The 13,593-nt window shown below is 35.1% G+C and overlaps 1 protein-coding gene across 6 annotated transcripts in view; it reads right to left on the bottom strand.

Moving 5' to 3' along the window:
- The window catches only part of JAK2 (Janus kinase 2), a 90,705-nt gene that overhangs the window by 16,009 nt on the left and 61,103 nt on the right, over positions 1 to 13,593 (bottom strand). For all 6 annotated transcript variants that reach the window (XM_021380090.1, XM_021380089.1, XM_021380091.1 and 3 more), the window contains 10 exons: positions 13,012 to 13,198; positions 11,507 to 11,631; positions 10,981 to 11,115; positions 9,328 to 9,415; positions 7,254 to 7,381; positions 6,321 to 6,459; positions 4,088 to 4,239; positions 2,908 to 3,058; positions 2,109 to 2,245; positions 659 to 848 (listed from right to left, as the gene is read on the bottom strand). In XM_021380090.1, coding sequence (XP_021235765.1) covers positions 659 to 848; positions 2,109 to 2,245; positions 2,908 to 3,058; positions 4,088 to 4,239; positions 6,321 to 6,459; positions 7,254 to 7,381; positions 9,328 to 9,415; positions 10,981 to 11,115; positions 11,507 to 11,631; positions 13,012 to 13,198 — 1,432 coding nt within the window. The remainder of the gene's footprint in view (positions 1 to 658; positions 849 to 2,108; positions 2,246 to 2,907; positions 3,059 to 4,087; positions 4,240 to 6,320; positions 6,460 to 7,253; positions 7,382 to 9,327; positions 9,416 to 10,980; positions 11,116 to 11,506; positions 11,632 to 13,011; positions 13,199 to 13,593) is intronic.

Raw genomic sequence — 13,593 nt, 5'->3', positions numbered from 1 at the left:
ACCACAATGTGTATATGCTTGATATACATCATCTCATAAATACTACTATTGCTAAAAGTAAAGCAGAAGTGCCATACATGTATGTCTGTGTTTACATTACTACTCTTTTTTGCTGAGGTAAAACTCAGAATGACAACTGACATCAACTGGCTAGCAATTTTGCAATCTTCAAAGCTTACTCTGATTTTGAACACAACACTTTTTTGTTTAAACAATCAGATCTTGTGCAAAACTAGTGCTTTCACTCAATTTCAACACCATCAGCACTTTCCTTACATACATATGTTTCTGAAACTTAGTCATTTATTACATAGGTTGTACAAGAAGTGGTATTATCCATTCTCAGACATCACATTAAAGGAAAAATCAGAGCAGTTAAAAAAATGGTTACATCTTCCTACTTAACCCCAAATTCATTACTTCAAGATAAAGCAACTGGGTAACCAATCAAAACAGCCTGTTCTTTAAAAATCAAACAAATTATGCCATGAGCTGACTGAATAACGAAAATTCATCTTACAATAAGAAGTATTATATAACAGGCTTTACTTCCTTTGGAAAAATCACTAGGCAATGGCTTTTGTAAACATTTATCTCAATTTCTTGCAGTATACATGCCTAGTTATGCAACTAAAGGTGTATTCAACATAGCACATACCTGCACTGTAGCATACTCCTTTGTATTTAACAATGTTATCATGCTGCAGAGATTTAAGTATTTCAATTTCTCTTTCGAAGTCCCTAAGGTGCTCTTCTGTGCTGTGTTGCAGCTTTTTCACAGCCACCACCTCTCCAGTATTATCCTGTAGGGGGTCATACCGGCACATCTCAACACTGCCAAAGTTTCCCTAGATCATAAACAGAAATACTTGAATTAAAAAAATAAGTTCAAATTATCCTCTTTTTCCTATAATTTTTTTGTTTACAATTACCTCAGTGCTCACTGTAGTATAACATTAAAGTGATGTAATAAGTTTTATGTAACCTTTATTATTTTATTATTTATGTAATAATTATTTAAATGAAATAACACAAAACCTCCCTGGAAGAAGTTAAGACCAAAGGATCACAGTAACAATTCTGCAGCAGCTATCTGTGAGAAACATGCTCTATTAAAGGACATGAACAGAACTGGAAAAAAGGAGGGCAAGGAGAGGAGGGTGAAATCCATTCATTTTCGCCCCTTTCTTCACAAATTTCTGCTTACACTCTCATAATGCCTGCTGGGATACCTCTTTTCTTTCATTTCTTAAAAACTACACATTAAGGCTCTTTCTGGTTCATGGTTCTCTTCTGTTTTTCAGTAGTAGTTCTTCCATTTTCTGTTCTAATTTCTTCTTTTCTAATCTCTTTATCTTCCTTTTTGCAGTCATCACCAGTAACTCTGTTCCTTTCCCTACTCTACACTATTGTTTATAGCCAACAATCACCTACAAATAGACGCAGTCCTGCCACTTTGCTTTATGGTTTTGTTGATAGTAGAGTCAAGTGGACATGCAGTTACACATCAATAACCAATGTAAGAAGTGAGAAACCATTCTGGAAAAACAGTACTTAGTGCAGCTGACACACCTTCACTCAAGTCACCTGTCTATGCATGTTTTCCACAGCCAAGCTGCAACAACTTGCAAAACTAATAACCAAAAGCTGATTTCTAAAGCTTAAAATGTCTGAGGCCTACAGGTATCTCAAAGACATTACTGAGTCTTGAGACCTCATATTCAGACTTCCCAGCATATGCATACAAAAAAACCAACCTACTGCTTCTATGCAAGATTGCTCTGGAACAATTTTAAATGAATCCCAAGTATAAAAACAGACAAACAAACAAAAAATTAAGCAACAGATGCAGCTCTGCATTGGAAATATTTAGCCTTTCCTTGTAACTGGATTCATTGTAGAAGCCAGCTACCTTTCTTCTGTCTAAAGACATCAAACAAGTTCCTTTCAAATCTTTTTTCCCATTTTCCATTGTGCTCAGATATGACTTGAATTATTAATTTCTGTAACAGAAGCATCCAATGTCACTAATGTATACAGGTTCATCAGAAGATAATTGAAAAAGGTAGCTATTTCTTAGGCAATTAGAGTTTTTCCAAATACACTACCTTGCCAAGTTGCTGTAAAAACTTAAGATGTCTTTCTTCAAATTGTGTTGGGTCCCGATCTTCAAAGGCCCCAGAAAATCCAAGAGCTCCAGTTCGTACATTTGGCAACATATCATTTTCTGTCAATAACTCGTAATCTGAGGTGCAGGAGGAAGAGAGAAAGGAAGAAGAAAGAATAGAGAAGCAAACAGGAGAATGAAATAAACTTACCACAATGCATGTTCTAGCTCTGCTAGGCATACTCTGAGCTTACTAGAATATTAACAACCTCCTTTATTTCTATACAGTAATTTGCAGTCATAAAAACAACAAGGTATTACCAAACAGTCAAGTAACTTGTCTTGACTCATAACAAGTCTTACTGCAATTTCTGAATACACTTTTTTTTTTAAAGACATACTGAACTTAAATTCAGCAGCTATTGTACAATGACTCCATTATTGAAGAGGGAAGAAATGAAAACTTCACAAGGATTTTGATAACATGCATCTCCCACTTAGTAAAATAACTCTTACTTTTCAGAGATAAGAAAGACCTTTGCAAAAACATTCGACTAAGAGACTAGAACATTTAAGATGTACATTAATCATCATTCAAAGCGTTATTTTTATTTCACACTAACTTTTAATATATTCTTTTTTACAACAAACTAAGCAGCTGTAATATAATATTCTGTGGGGTTGGAGAGTGGTTGTAGGTCAAAATATTGAAACAGAAGCGCCACAGGAAATAGAACCAGCAGAAACTAGGATTTTTTTCTGTCTAATGCTATTTTTTTGTACCACAGACTCAGACTCACCGGGAGTGAACAAACTATTCAAGTCACGTATAATTGCCCTAAATGACGGCCTGAAATCTGGCTCATAATCCATGCAGTTGTTTATAAGATTAGCTAGCTCTGTCCAGTTGGGGGCAGGAAGCTGGTGTCTATCTTCATAAAACTGCAGTTTCTGGAATTGAAGAGAGAAAAGCCTTTTTAGTATACAACCATGAAGAGTTGTAATAGCCATGATATTCTGACTACAGCAGTGAAAAAATACAGCTCTCAACCTAGGTTTATTATCTCACCAACATGCACATCTGACCAATTTACATCAAAAACCAAGACTGGTAATTTAGAAGGACTAGTGTAATTTAGAGAAATCAGTGGAGAAAGTCCAAGGCAGTGACTGGTGGGAGATAAGAAAACAGAAAGATGGTGTCTCTTTTGTTGGTAATCTCATTAAACCTAATTATGTTAAATCCAGCAAAAAATTTTATCCATTTGTGAGCTGAGTGAGCTCCACTAGACATAAAAAGTTTCACTGCTATTAGAAAAGAATGTGGGTTAGTAAAAGAGATGAGGGCATCTTCTGAAAAACACAGATGTCTAAAAGCTAGGTCTAAAGATGATCTAGAAATTTATTCTAAGAGCTGGTTACAACCCCTGAGAAATTGGACCAGGCTTTGTGAGAAAAAACAGCCAATTTATAATAATAATCCTACAAATCATTACAGAAAATGGTAACTTTTGTTTACTTCCAAATAAAAATCAAACATATAAGAAATAATATTTTTGTGGAATATATTTCTGCCCAAAGACTCCACCCCTTGCTGAGACAAAGTTAACATTTCTGGTTTAATTAAAAATACAATTGTCAGCGACACACACCATCTTATATGATTTTAAGTATTCAATTACAGGATAACTAGAATTATGCCCATTAAAGGTCATGCACATTGTTAGGAATGCTTTTTGTATTATGTGAGATAAGTTTATAAAAAAGCAACAGAATTGTGGGCAAGATAATACTGGCATAACTGAATTTGTCCTCATAAAAATCAGAACTAACAACACAAAAATCATCCTTAACTCATCACTATCAAACAACATGTTATGGTGGTAATGGGCCACACCATTTTGCATGCCCATTAGTTACAATAGCAGATGTTTTAAGCATCCAAAGAACTGCCACTACTGCAGATCCAGTAACACTTACTCTTGAAGAATCCAGAGCACTCAGTGGTTTGTCTCCTCCACTACAGATTTCCCATAAAGTGGTACCAAAACTCCACTTATCTGTAGCTAGGCCTAATTGTTTGGGGTTCTCAATACATTCAGGCGGAACCCATGGTATTCTTTCAAGAAGAACTGTGCAGTCATGCAAAGAAAACATTATGTTAAGATCAGTAATAATTCAGAAAATTCACAAACACATTTCATTCAGTAAAAATGGTTTTAGTATACATAGGTATTTCATTCTGGAACATATTTATAATACCTTTCCAAGTATTTGTTCTTTTCTAGAAACTACAGGACATCTACAGAAGTAATACTTATGAATCTGTAACACTAATGAATACTTATGAATTAAGTACTACAAAAATAGTACTTATGAATACTTATGAAAATGTGTGTTCAGAAGATCATTAGTTTTACTACAGAATTAGTCCAATATTAAAAAAGCTTTCCTAACCTCATTTCCACATTATATTTTTGCTCTGGCTTAAATATTTTCTCCCAAGTTATCAAGATTTAGTAGCTGTCATGAAAGAACTAGATAGCAAAGAGCCAAAAGTACTTTACTGGTTGTTGATATATTACGGCAGAGCAGTATAAAGTAACCACAGTGAGCAGTTTCCCACTTTATGATTTTTGAACTTGTAATACGGACTCTAGTTACAAGCTGAAAGATGTTGTTCTGATGCAGATATAGAGCTTCTTACAATACAATATTTTTAAGGTTAGTGGAGGCTTCTTACATTAGAAGAGTGAAAGATTATTGGATTATAAGTACTATGCTGCTTACAGTCTCTTAGATTTGTTGTATCTTCTGTATAAAATTAGCAAGTCTAAAATGTGTTCATTTTTCCAAAATAATTAAAAAGACTCAGAAATGGATACTAATATTACTTCTGTTTCATTAGCATAAGGTTTTTGCACACACTTCATGTTTCTCTTAGTATGAGTTAATTTTATTTATAAAGCAGTGAAATAACTTTGATGGCAAAGCTGATAACCTAGTACTTTTAGCACCATCAGTGATTTCTTCAGTCATTCATGAAGAAATGTACCACAGAATTTTCAACAGCCAGGCAGCATTTTGAAAAGTGTGTTTACTTTCAGTTTAGAAAACTTCTCTAAACTACAGAATATAACAATTCAATCCTGATCAATAACAGGATACTAAGCTCAGGAGCTACCTGCAGACTTATGGTAGTTTATAGTATACTAATAATACTACCAGTGAAAAACACTTATTTTGAATGAGAACAAAAGGAAATACTCATACAGTGGACAATTATGATTTTTTTTCCTGTAAATTGAGTGTATTTAGCTGAAAAAGAGGATACACTCAAAACTGCTGACTAGGACTGCAGGGATTATTTTAAAGTGACAAAAGAATGACATTTTTTAATAGAGGAAACGGATCTGGGGGTATGAGTTGTAGAGGAAACAGACCTGGGGGTATTGGTCGATGCTCAGCTGAGCATGAGCCAGCAGTGCGCCTAGGTGGCCAAGAAGGCCAGTGGCATCCTGGCTTGTATCAGGAATGGTGTTGTGAGCAGGAGCAGGGTAGTAATTGTCCCTCTGTACTCAGCCCTGGTGAGGCCGCACCTCGAGTACTGTGTCCAGTTTTGGGCCTGTCACTGCAGGAAAGACACTGAAGCCCTGGAGCATGTCTAGAGAAGGGCAACGAAGCTGGTGAGGGGTCTGGAACACAGGCCTTTTGAAGAATAGCTGAGGGAACTGGGATTGCTCAGTCTGGAGAAGAGGAGGCTGAGCGGAGACCTTATCACTCTCTACACCTACCTGAAGGGAGTTTGTAGAGAGCTGGGGGTCAGCCTCTTCTCTTGTGTAACTAGTGGCAGGACTAGAGGGAATGGCCTCAAGTTGTGCCAGGGGAGATTTAGGCTGGACATTAGGAAATACTATTTCTCCAAAAGAGTGGTCAGGTGCTGGAACGGGCTGCCCAGGCAGGTGGTTGAGTCACCAACCCTGGGGGTGATCAAGGATTGTTTAGACGTTGTGTTGAGGGACATGGTTTAGTGAGAACTATTGGTGGTAGGTGGACGGTTGGACTGGATGATCTTGGAGGTCTTTTCCAACCTTGGTGATTCTACGATTCTATGAAATGGCTTACTAAAACAACAGTAATCAATGGTGGAAAGAAAAAAAATCTTAGTTTTCATGTCAGAAGCATTAAAAAAGAAAGCTGACACAACACTTACTATCTCTTGGCAAAACTGTGATACTGATGCCAGGATCACTGAGTTTTATAAAAGGAAGGTTTCCAGACTTCCTGTCCTCCTCCCTTATAAGCAAGATGTTCTTTGCACAGACGTTCCCATGAACAAGGCCTTTATCCTCCTGAAAAACAGAAAGGCATCTTTTACAAGCAGACAAAAAAAACCTACAATAGAACAGGTATTTTAAAAAAAAACACTTTACAGCATAAAGGGAAAAAAAGAAAATAATGAGTAATAAATGATGTATAAATAATGAATAATAAACAGTTAAGGTTGACCAAATCTCAGATGCTTCATCAGACCCTTTCAGTTAAGATTTCCTACACGAATTTTCATTCATTTCAATTATCTACACGTTTTTCAGTTTATTTGATGTATGTTAACTTAAATGAATAGATCAATCAACATGATACATTTAAAATGAACACAGAACAGTTAAACTCCATCAAAAGGAACATTAATATAATCACATATCTTGTTTCAAATCACGGCCTTTATGATGAACTACACAGATGAGTAAAAGATTAGGACTTAATGCACAAAAAGAACATCCTGGCAGTTGGAATAATGCAATGTTTACCTGTGGTTAACTTCTAATACCACAAGGAAACTGTTTACGTTCAGCATAATGAAATGAGTTTGGAAACCTAGGAACATAATTCTTTTCCTCCAGGAACCACTTATTGGAAAACCGTTTTTATTTTACTCTAAAACAAAAAGTATTTCAAAAGAATGAAAAAATCTATTACATTTTATGTAAGATACAAAGGTCTCACTTCAGCTACCAGCCAACATCTTATTTTCACACTCTTCACTTAGTTTCGAGAGGTAGGATAATAGCTCAGTTGCTCTACATGCATTAACCTGAAACACTTCAATTCAGCCATTAACAAAAATGAAGAATAAACCACCTACCAGGAAATGCATGGCTAATGCCAACTGTTTGGCAACTTCCAGCTTCCACAAGATATTGATAACGTTTTTGTTCTTTTTCAAATATGTGTCCAAAGATCCAAATTTCACATACTCTTGTACAAGGATATCTGATTTAAAATGTTCAAAGAGTAACAATTAAAACCATCAATAACGAAATGGAATTTCAAGGCAGACTTTACCATAGTATTACCCGCCTCTTTCTTCACTATCCATTGGCAAACTAACTATAACTTCAAATCTATATGACATCTTAATATTGCCACAAATACTTCATGTAATTTACATTTCTTCAGGGTGTGAAAGTTCGCCTAATTTCTACTCAAATGCAAAATTACAAGACTTAATCTTTATTTCACAAATCAGGTTTCCACTTTAAGAAATGCAGTGAACATCCTTCCACCCTCACTCCAAAGGCACAATAAATAATGTAGCTTCTGATAAGCATAGTACTGTCCAGTAACATTAACGCAATAAGTCAAATAATGTCCATTTCAAGTCATTCACTTCTTAGTTGCTTATAATATGCAGTTTTACTGGAAAATAAGACACCTTCCTGAAAAAAAAGATGTTCTTGAAAACAGATCAATAAAAATTTACAATACAAACATTTGTGTACACATATGACATATGTCTCCACACAGTCATACAGAGAACAACCCAATGAAACAAGATCCATTTCATTGTGCTGCACAATCTGTTTCAATATGAAATTTTACACTGCAGTACTGAAATCCTGTCTTCAGCTGCAAGATGGAATGTAATAGTACAGCTGGAAGGGACCTACAGAGATCTTTGAATTTAACTCCCTGACCATGTTAGGGCCATCCAAAAGTTAAAGCATATTACCGAGGGCATCATCCAAAAGCCTCCACTCTAGGCAGTGTGTTCCAGTGTTTGGCCACCTACACAGGAAATAAATTTTTCCCAATGTCCAATGTGAACCTCGTCTTGGCAGCTTTATTCCATTCCTATCTCCTCTGTCACCAGCTCCCAGAGAGAAGAGCCCAGAACCTCCCTTCTCCTCTTCCCCTCCTCAGGAAGGTGTAGAGAGGATGCTCACAACGTAGTGCTTTTTACACTCTGAAAACACCGGAAACTACCAGTTTTGTGTTTGCCTAATGAAAATAAACTAATTTTTAAAACATAATTTTGTAGACAGCAGACTTTTTTTTTTAATAACAATTATGTGGAGCAATTGTTCTAAAGTCTGTACATCAAATGTCTAATGCAGGGAAAAAATAACACCTTCTCTTCCCATTTCTTAATATCTGCCACTTAGTAATACGTTGTAAGCCTCATCTTCAGAAATAAAACAGACTACAGAGGCTGACTGTGATGTAAAGGATGGATATTATTTCTCCCTAGGTAACTAGAAATTTATTATTTGCATGTTTTAAAGTGATACGCTATCTGTCTGGAATTTTATATATAGTCTCTATGCGTGATAACATGAATAAACTAGGAAACCCAATGGTGGATGTATTTAAAATCGAAACTGGTATTATGAGTTCTCAGCCAAACATGGTAGTGCCTTTCCCAACCCTGTAAGAAAAGCCACTTCCAATATAGAATCCCCCCACCTTTCTTGCTTTGCAAATTCCATTTCTCTTAATGGAGGCCACAGTCTACACATTATACATTTACTACAAAAATGCTTCATTTTGTTACAAACAGTTAATCAGAAGAATAAAATGGTTTTAGTCCAAACTGACATTTCTACCAAGGACTGAACAAAAAGGAAAACTGGTAAAGTGAGGTCCAGTAATGCATATTCAAAGGCTACACATAAGAACTGGACAACCATCCAAATTTAAGATATTGTTATGAGGTGCTATAATTATATATCAGATATTCTCAAAAACTTCTCAATAAATAATTACAGTGCAGTAAGCTAAACTGAGGACACACTCTACTTCCATAGATAAAGATTTTGCTACTATTAATATTTCATTAATATTTGCAGAGTTTTTATAGGGAGCAAGTTCCCCCCAATTAAAAAACTCTAATGGCAGCTGTATATAATTAGTGAAAAAGATAAGTTATTTCTACTTACTCTCCTCTCCACACACACAGACTCCATAATTTAATACCAAATGTTTGTAAGAAAGTTGGCTCATCATACTTGCTGCCTCAAAGAAGGACTTTGAGAAAGAGAGAGTGAGAGAGAATAGATCAGTGAAAGCAAAACCGTGACACATTATTTGTAGAAAAAAATGCATACGGTTTACATAAATTTATTAAAAACAATTCATCTTCCATCTCATTTCAAAGACTGTCTAAAATTTCATACTACTTATTTGTGGATGTTATTTGTTCTGGTTTGTGCTTGTTTTTTGTTTGATTTGCTGTTATTGTGGATTTTTTTGTTGTTGTTTGTCTGTTTTAAGTAACAGTCCATACTCTAGAAGGGTTAGCAGTCTGCTTTCCTGCAGGCAGATGTATCTCCACATCCAAAAGAGAATCTTTTCTTCTATATCATTTAAGTATACGAGCAAATTCAAGATGCGCTATTCAGTTTCCAATTTATTTCTTCATAGAACATTATTAAGTCAAAAGACAAGAACTATTGTATCACTCATCCAGTACTGTGAGACCTTACCTGATCTTGTTAGGAAATTTTCAAATGCTTTTATTTCTTTAGTCATTTTTTATTCTTCTCAGTGGCAACTCCAGCTATGTTTCCTTGTGTAGAGATTGTTTCCCCAGTGAGATGAAGTTAAAATTAGCATATTTTCCTTCAGGGGTCATATTTATATTTCTTAATTTGTAAGATTCCTTTAACAATTTATTTTCACTCTATTTTAAAATGATAGCACATTATCCAATTTCTTAAAATTAAAATACATGCTATTTTTATTATCATTTTTACTTTCGTATGTCCAAAGGGTACGTCTACATTGCTTTTGACACTAGCTCTTGGAAGTTTCTTCTCCTTTTCTTTAGTTAACATTTTAATACATATTAGTCCTAAGCAAAGCTCTGTGAATAAGAGATTGGTTCTCTTGGCTTACTGCAAACGCTGTTAGGTCGATTAGGAATTTGAAACTATTATATAATCAGAATACACAATAAACAGCCCTATAAACTTGCACTGAATAACTAAAAAATGGCACATTTGTTAATTTTTTTTTTAAATTAAATTTCCACATGTGCATTCTTGAGCTCAATTACATTACCACTGTATTGCTTTCTGCAAAAGGGCACTTCAGGTTTGCTCACAGATTCACTCAAATATTCGAAGACTAACTGAATATGGATGATTCTACATATGGTAAGCATTCCTCATATTTCTGATTTTTTTATGACATGATATTGGAGAATTAGTAAGACTCCAAAATTTAAAAAAAACAAAAACAAAAAAAACAGTCAACGGAAGGAAATTTTCCCCAAAAAGTTGGTACCTCACATGTCAATAATGAGTTTACTGGTACAGGTCTGTGGCCAAACTGTTCCTCCTCTGCTACCTGTGTAGTACAAAACACCCTCTATTTTTTGGTTCTGATAGATAGTGGGGAGAGAGGAAATGAAGTATATAGGTGAAGTTCACAGAGCCAGTTTCATACTCATCTTTCCCAATGTCACAAGGCCAAGAATGAGCTCTGTTCAACAATCATCCCTCTACCATATAACAAATACAGCAAGTTGTTTACTGTAAGAAAAGTAACATGGGATGGACAAGTACACTGCAGTTGACAATCATACCAACCTCAGAGTAGTTTCTATGCACTTTATCCAGAACCTTTAAAAGAACTTCAGTTTGGTGGAGCTGGCCGTAGTCTCCCACTTCTTTCCTTATACCTTTGAAAATCTTTGTAAATGTGCCCTGCCCAAGACTCTCTTCCTAAAAAGACAAGAAGCAGGAGACGGAAAATGAGAAATTGCCACTTGTTCTGTGGAAGGCAGACAACTTCCACCACAAATAATGCATGTATGTAAAATTATTCAGCTAGTCTACCTCCAGAGTCAGACTAAGGAGACAAAGAAGCAACTATACCATAAACAGTTTAAAACTTTGCTATTTTTTTTTTAAAAGCTACTGACTTGTCAAGGATCTCAGGAAATAAACTGCTGAAAGAACCAGAGAAGAAAAGAAGAAAACTAACACTGAAGTCAAAAGGACTTTTTTTTTTTTTTTTTTAAGGAAAAAAAGCTCTTATAAGTACAGTCTGAGTTTTTATCTAATACATACTAAACCAACCATTTGCAACAAAAGAAGCAACTAATGGACTTACAAAAATCAAGTCCTCATTCCGGATTTTGTGAAAGACCATCTGGCTGACATTGTGCCTCTGCAATGTTGGTGATGAAGGTACATCAGAGACACTATTACTTCTGAAGACAAGGAGGTTTGATTTATCTGGGAGAATAAAGAAAAGTTGAGCCGTAAAATATAAAATAATCAATATTCAGAAGCTGTACATCCAACAAAAAGGCAACATCGATCTGAGACCAATTCATTTTAAAAGCCATAGAGTATCTTGGTAAATAATTCCATTTTTTTCTGATCAGCAAAAACTTTTTGCTGTTTCTCAAGTACTCTTACTGTTTCTGTTCTGTTTCTTAAGTACTCCTACTTTCAACAAACATTCTGAAACTACTCCAGCCTCTTTTAATATTTTAACTTCTGCTGTATTTGTAATAGCAAGCAGGGGGGAGAAGAGGGCACAAAACTTATCTCCTTAAAAGAAACACTTCAAAATGTGAAGACATGCAAATCTTTCTGATACCTCTCTAAAGATTTTGAATATATTTTCCCTAGCAGCACTTTAGTGATCCTTATTGCCTTAAGTTTACCAGAGATGTGTACAGCAGATGCATTAGTGAAACCAAAGCTGACAGGTATGTATTTGTGGGTATATCTGTGCATGCATGCGTGATCATTCCAAAATTTATACTTCTGATGCATATAACACATTTTTGTTTGACTTCATTAGGTTATGCAGTTATTTTCTGTGATGTCCATATGCATTTAATTCTCAGAACTCTAAGCTTTTGACTGAATTGGCTTTATTGGCTAATTTCTATCAGTTGTAAAAGAAGTAAAAGTCAAATAGACTGTTTCTGCTTAATCAGAGACTTGGAGAGCAATGAAGACTAACTAATATTAACTATAAGTAGTACCATTTATAATAAAAAGGGCAGATATTCATTATTGTAATTCATACTGGAAAAACACACTATGAATATAAGAACTAGGGAAAACCTTTAACATTTACTGAAGAAAAAACCACTCCTTTGACGAGGAGCTTAATTCCACATATGAAGAGATGATGAAATCACACTGAAACCTTGGCATTATTCAGCTAAGAAGTCAACCACCACTGAAAGAAATTCACTGGAACCTGGCATTATTAGTTCTACTGCTTAAAGAACTATCCACAGTGAGGAATTATACATTCAGTAGTTCTTTCCTCCTAAAGATATGAAAACATCTGATTGAAGAATAAATGCATCTGCACACATTCCACTGCAATTAAGTATATAGTTTTACCGTTAACAATGAAACTGTGATGGCTATCAATTCTTTCTAGAAGGCCACATCAAAGTAAAAACTGCCAGTCAGCAGAAATGAAGACTGTGACCAAGATGATGAAACAAACAGGTAAATGAAATGAAAAGAATCCACATAAGCCAATAAATGTAACTACCTACCTGAGAGCCATTTACTTTTTGTTTTATTTTTAAATCTTCAAAAGTTGAAAACACTCTTGTTTATAAGTACACTACTCTTTCTTACCTTTTGGTTTTGGAGGACAGCACTTGATGAACTGGAAAATTATGCTGTCTGAGCGGACAGTTTCTGTCTGATAACAGGTCAATAGATCCTTAAGATTACCAAAACTTCTCTTGGTTCCACTAAGATTATATTCCCCGTTCTCATTCTTCGTAATTAAGCAGTGTTTATAATCAGTGGCATTCTCACGCTGCAGAGATTTTTTCCCCATCGAAAAGAAAATTGATCAATACTTAGTACTTAAAAAAATTAAATGTACAGCACTCCTCTAATGAAAGAATGCTTGCATAAAATATTACCAAAATTTGTTATTTTGTTCTCACAACGTAACAGTGATTCTGAGAAAAAAAACATTCTACCTCCATCACTGAAATCAGTATGCTGATGCTAAGAAGAACAAACATTAACAAATCTCCAAATATCATGCTGAGAAGACACAAATGATCCTAGGGAAGATCCTTCAGATCTTCAAATCTAGTAAAGAAAGTTCCTTCACTGTTACATGGGGTAATGAAATAATAATAGAAAAATGTTGGAAGCCAAAGCCCAAAAGCTCATACTCCTTTATTCTGGCAAGCATTTGGA

The sequence above is a fragment of the Numida meleagris genome, chromosome Z, assembly GCF_002078875.1.
Source record: "Numida meleagris isolate 19003 breed g44 Domestic line chromosome Z, NumMel1.0, whole genome shotgun sequence".
Classification (NCBI taxonomy): domain Eukaryota; kingdom Metazoa; phylum Chordata; class Aves; order Galliformes; family Numididae; genus Numida; species Numida meleagris.
The sequence above is the reverse complement of the archived record's forward strand: the minus strand, read 5'-3'. Positions and strand labels throughout refer to the sequence as shown.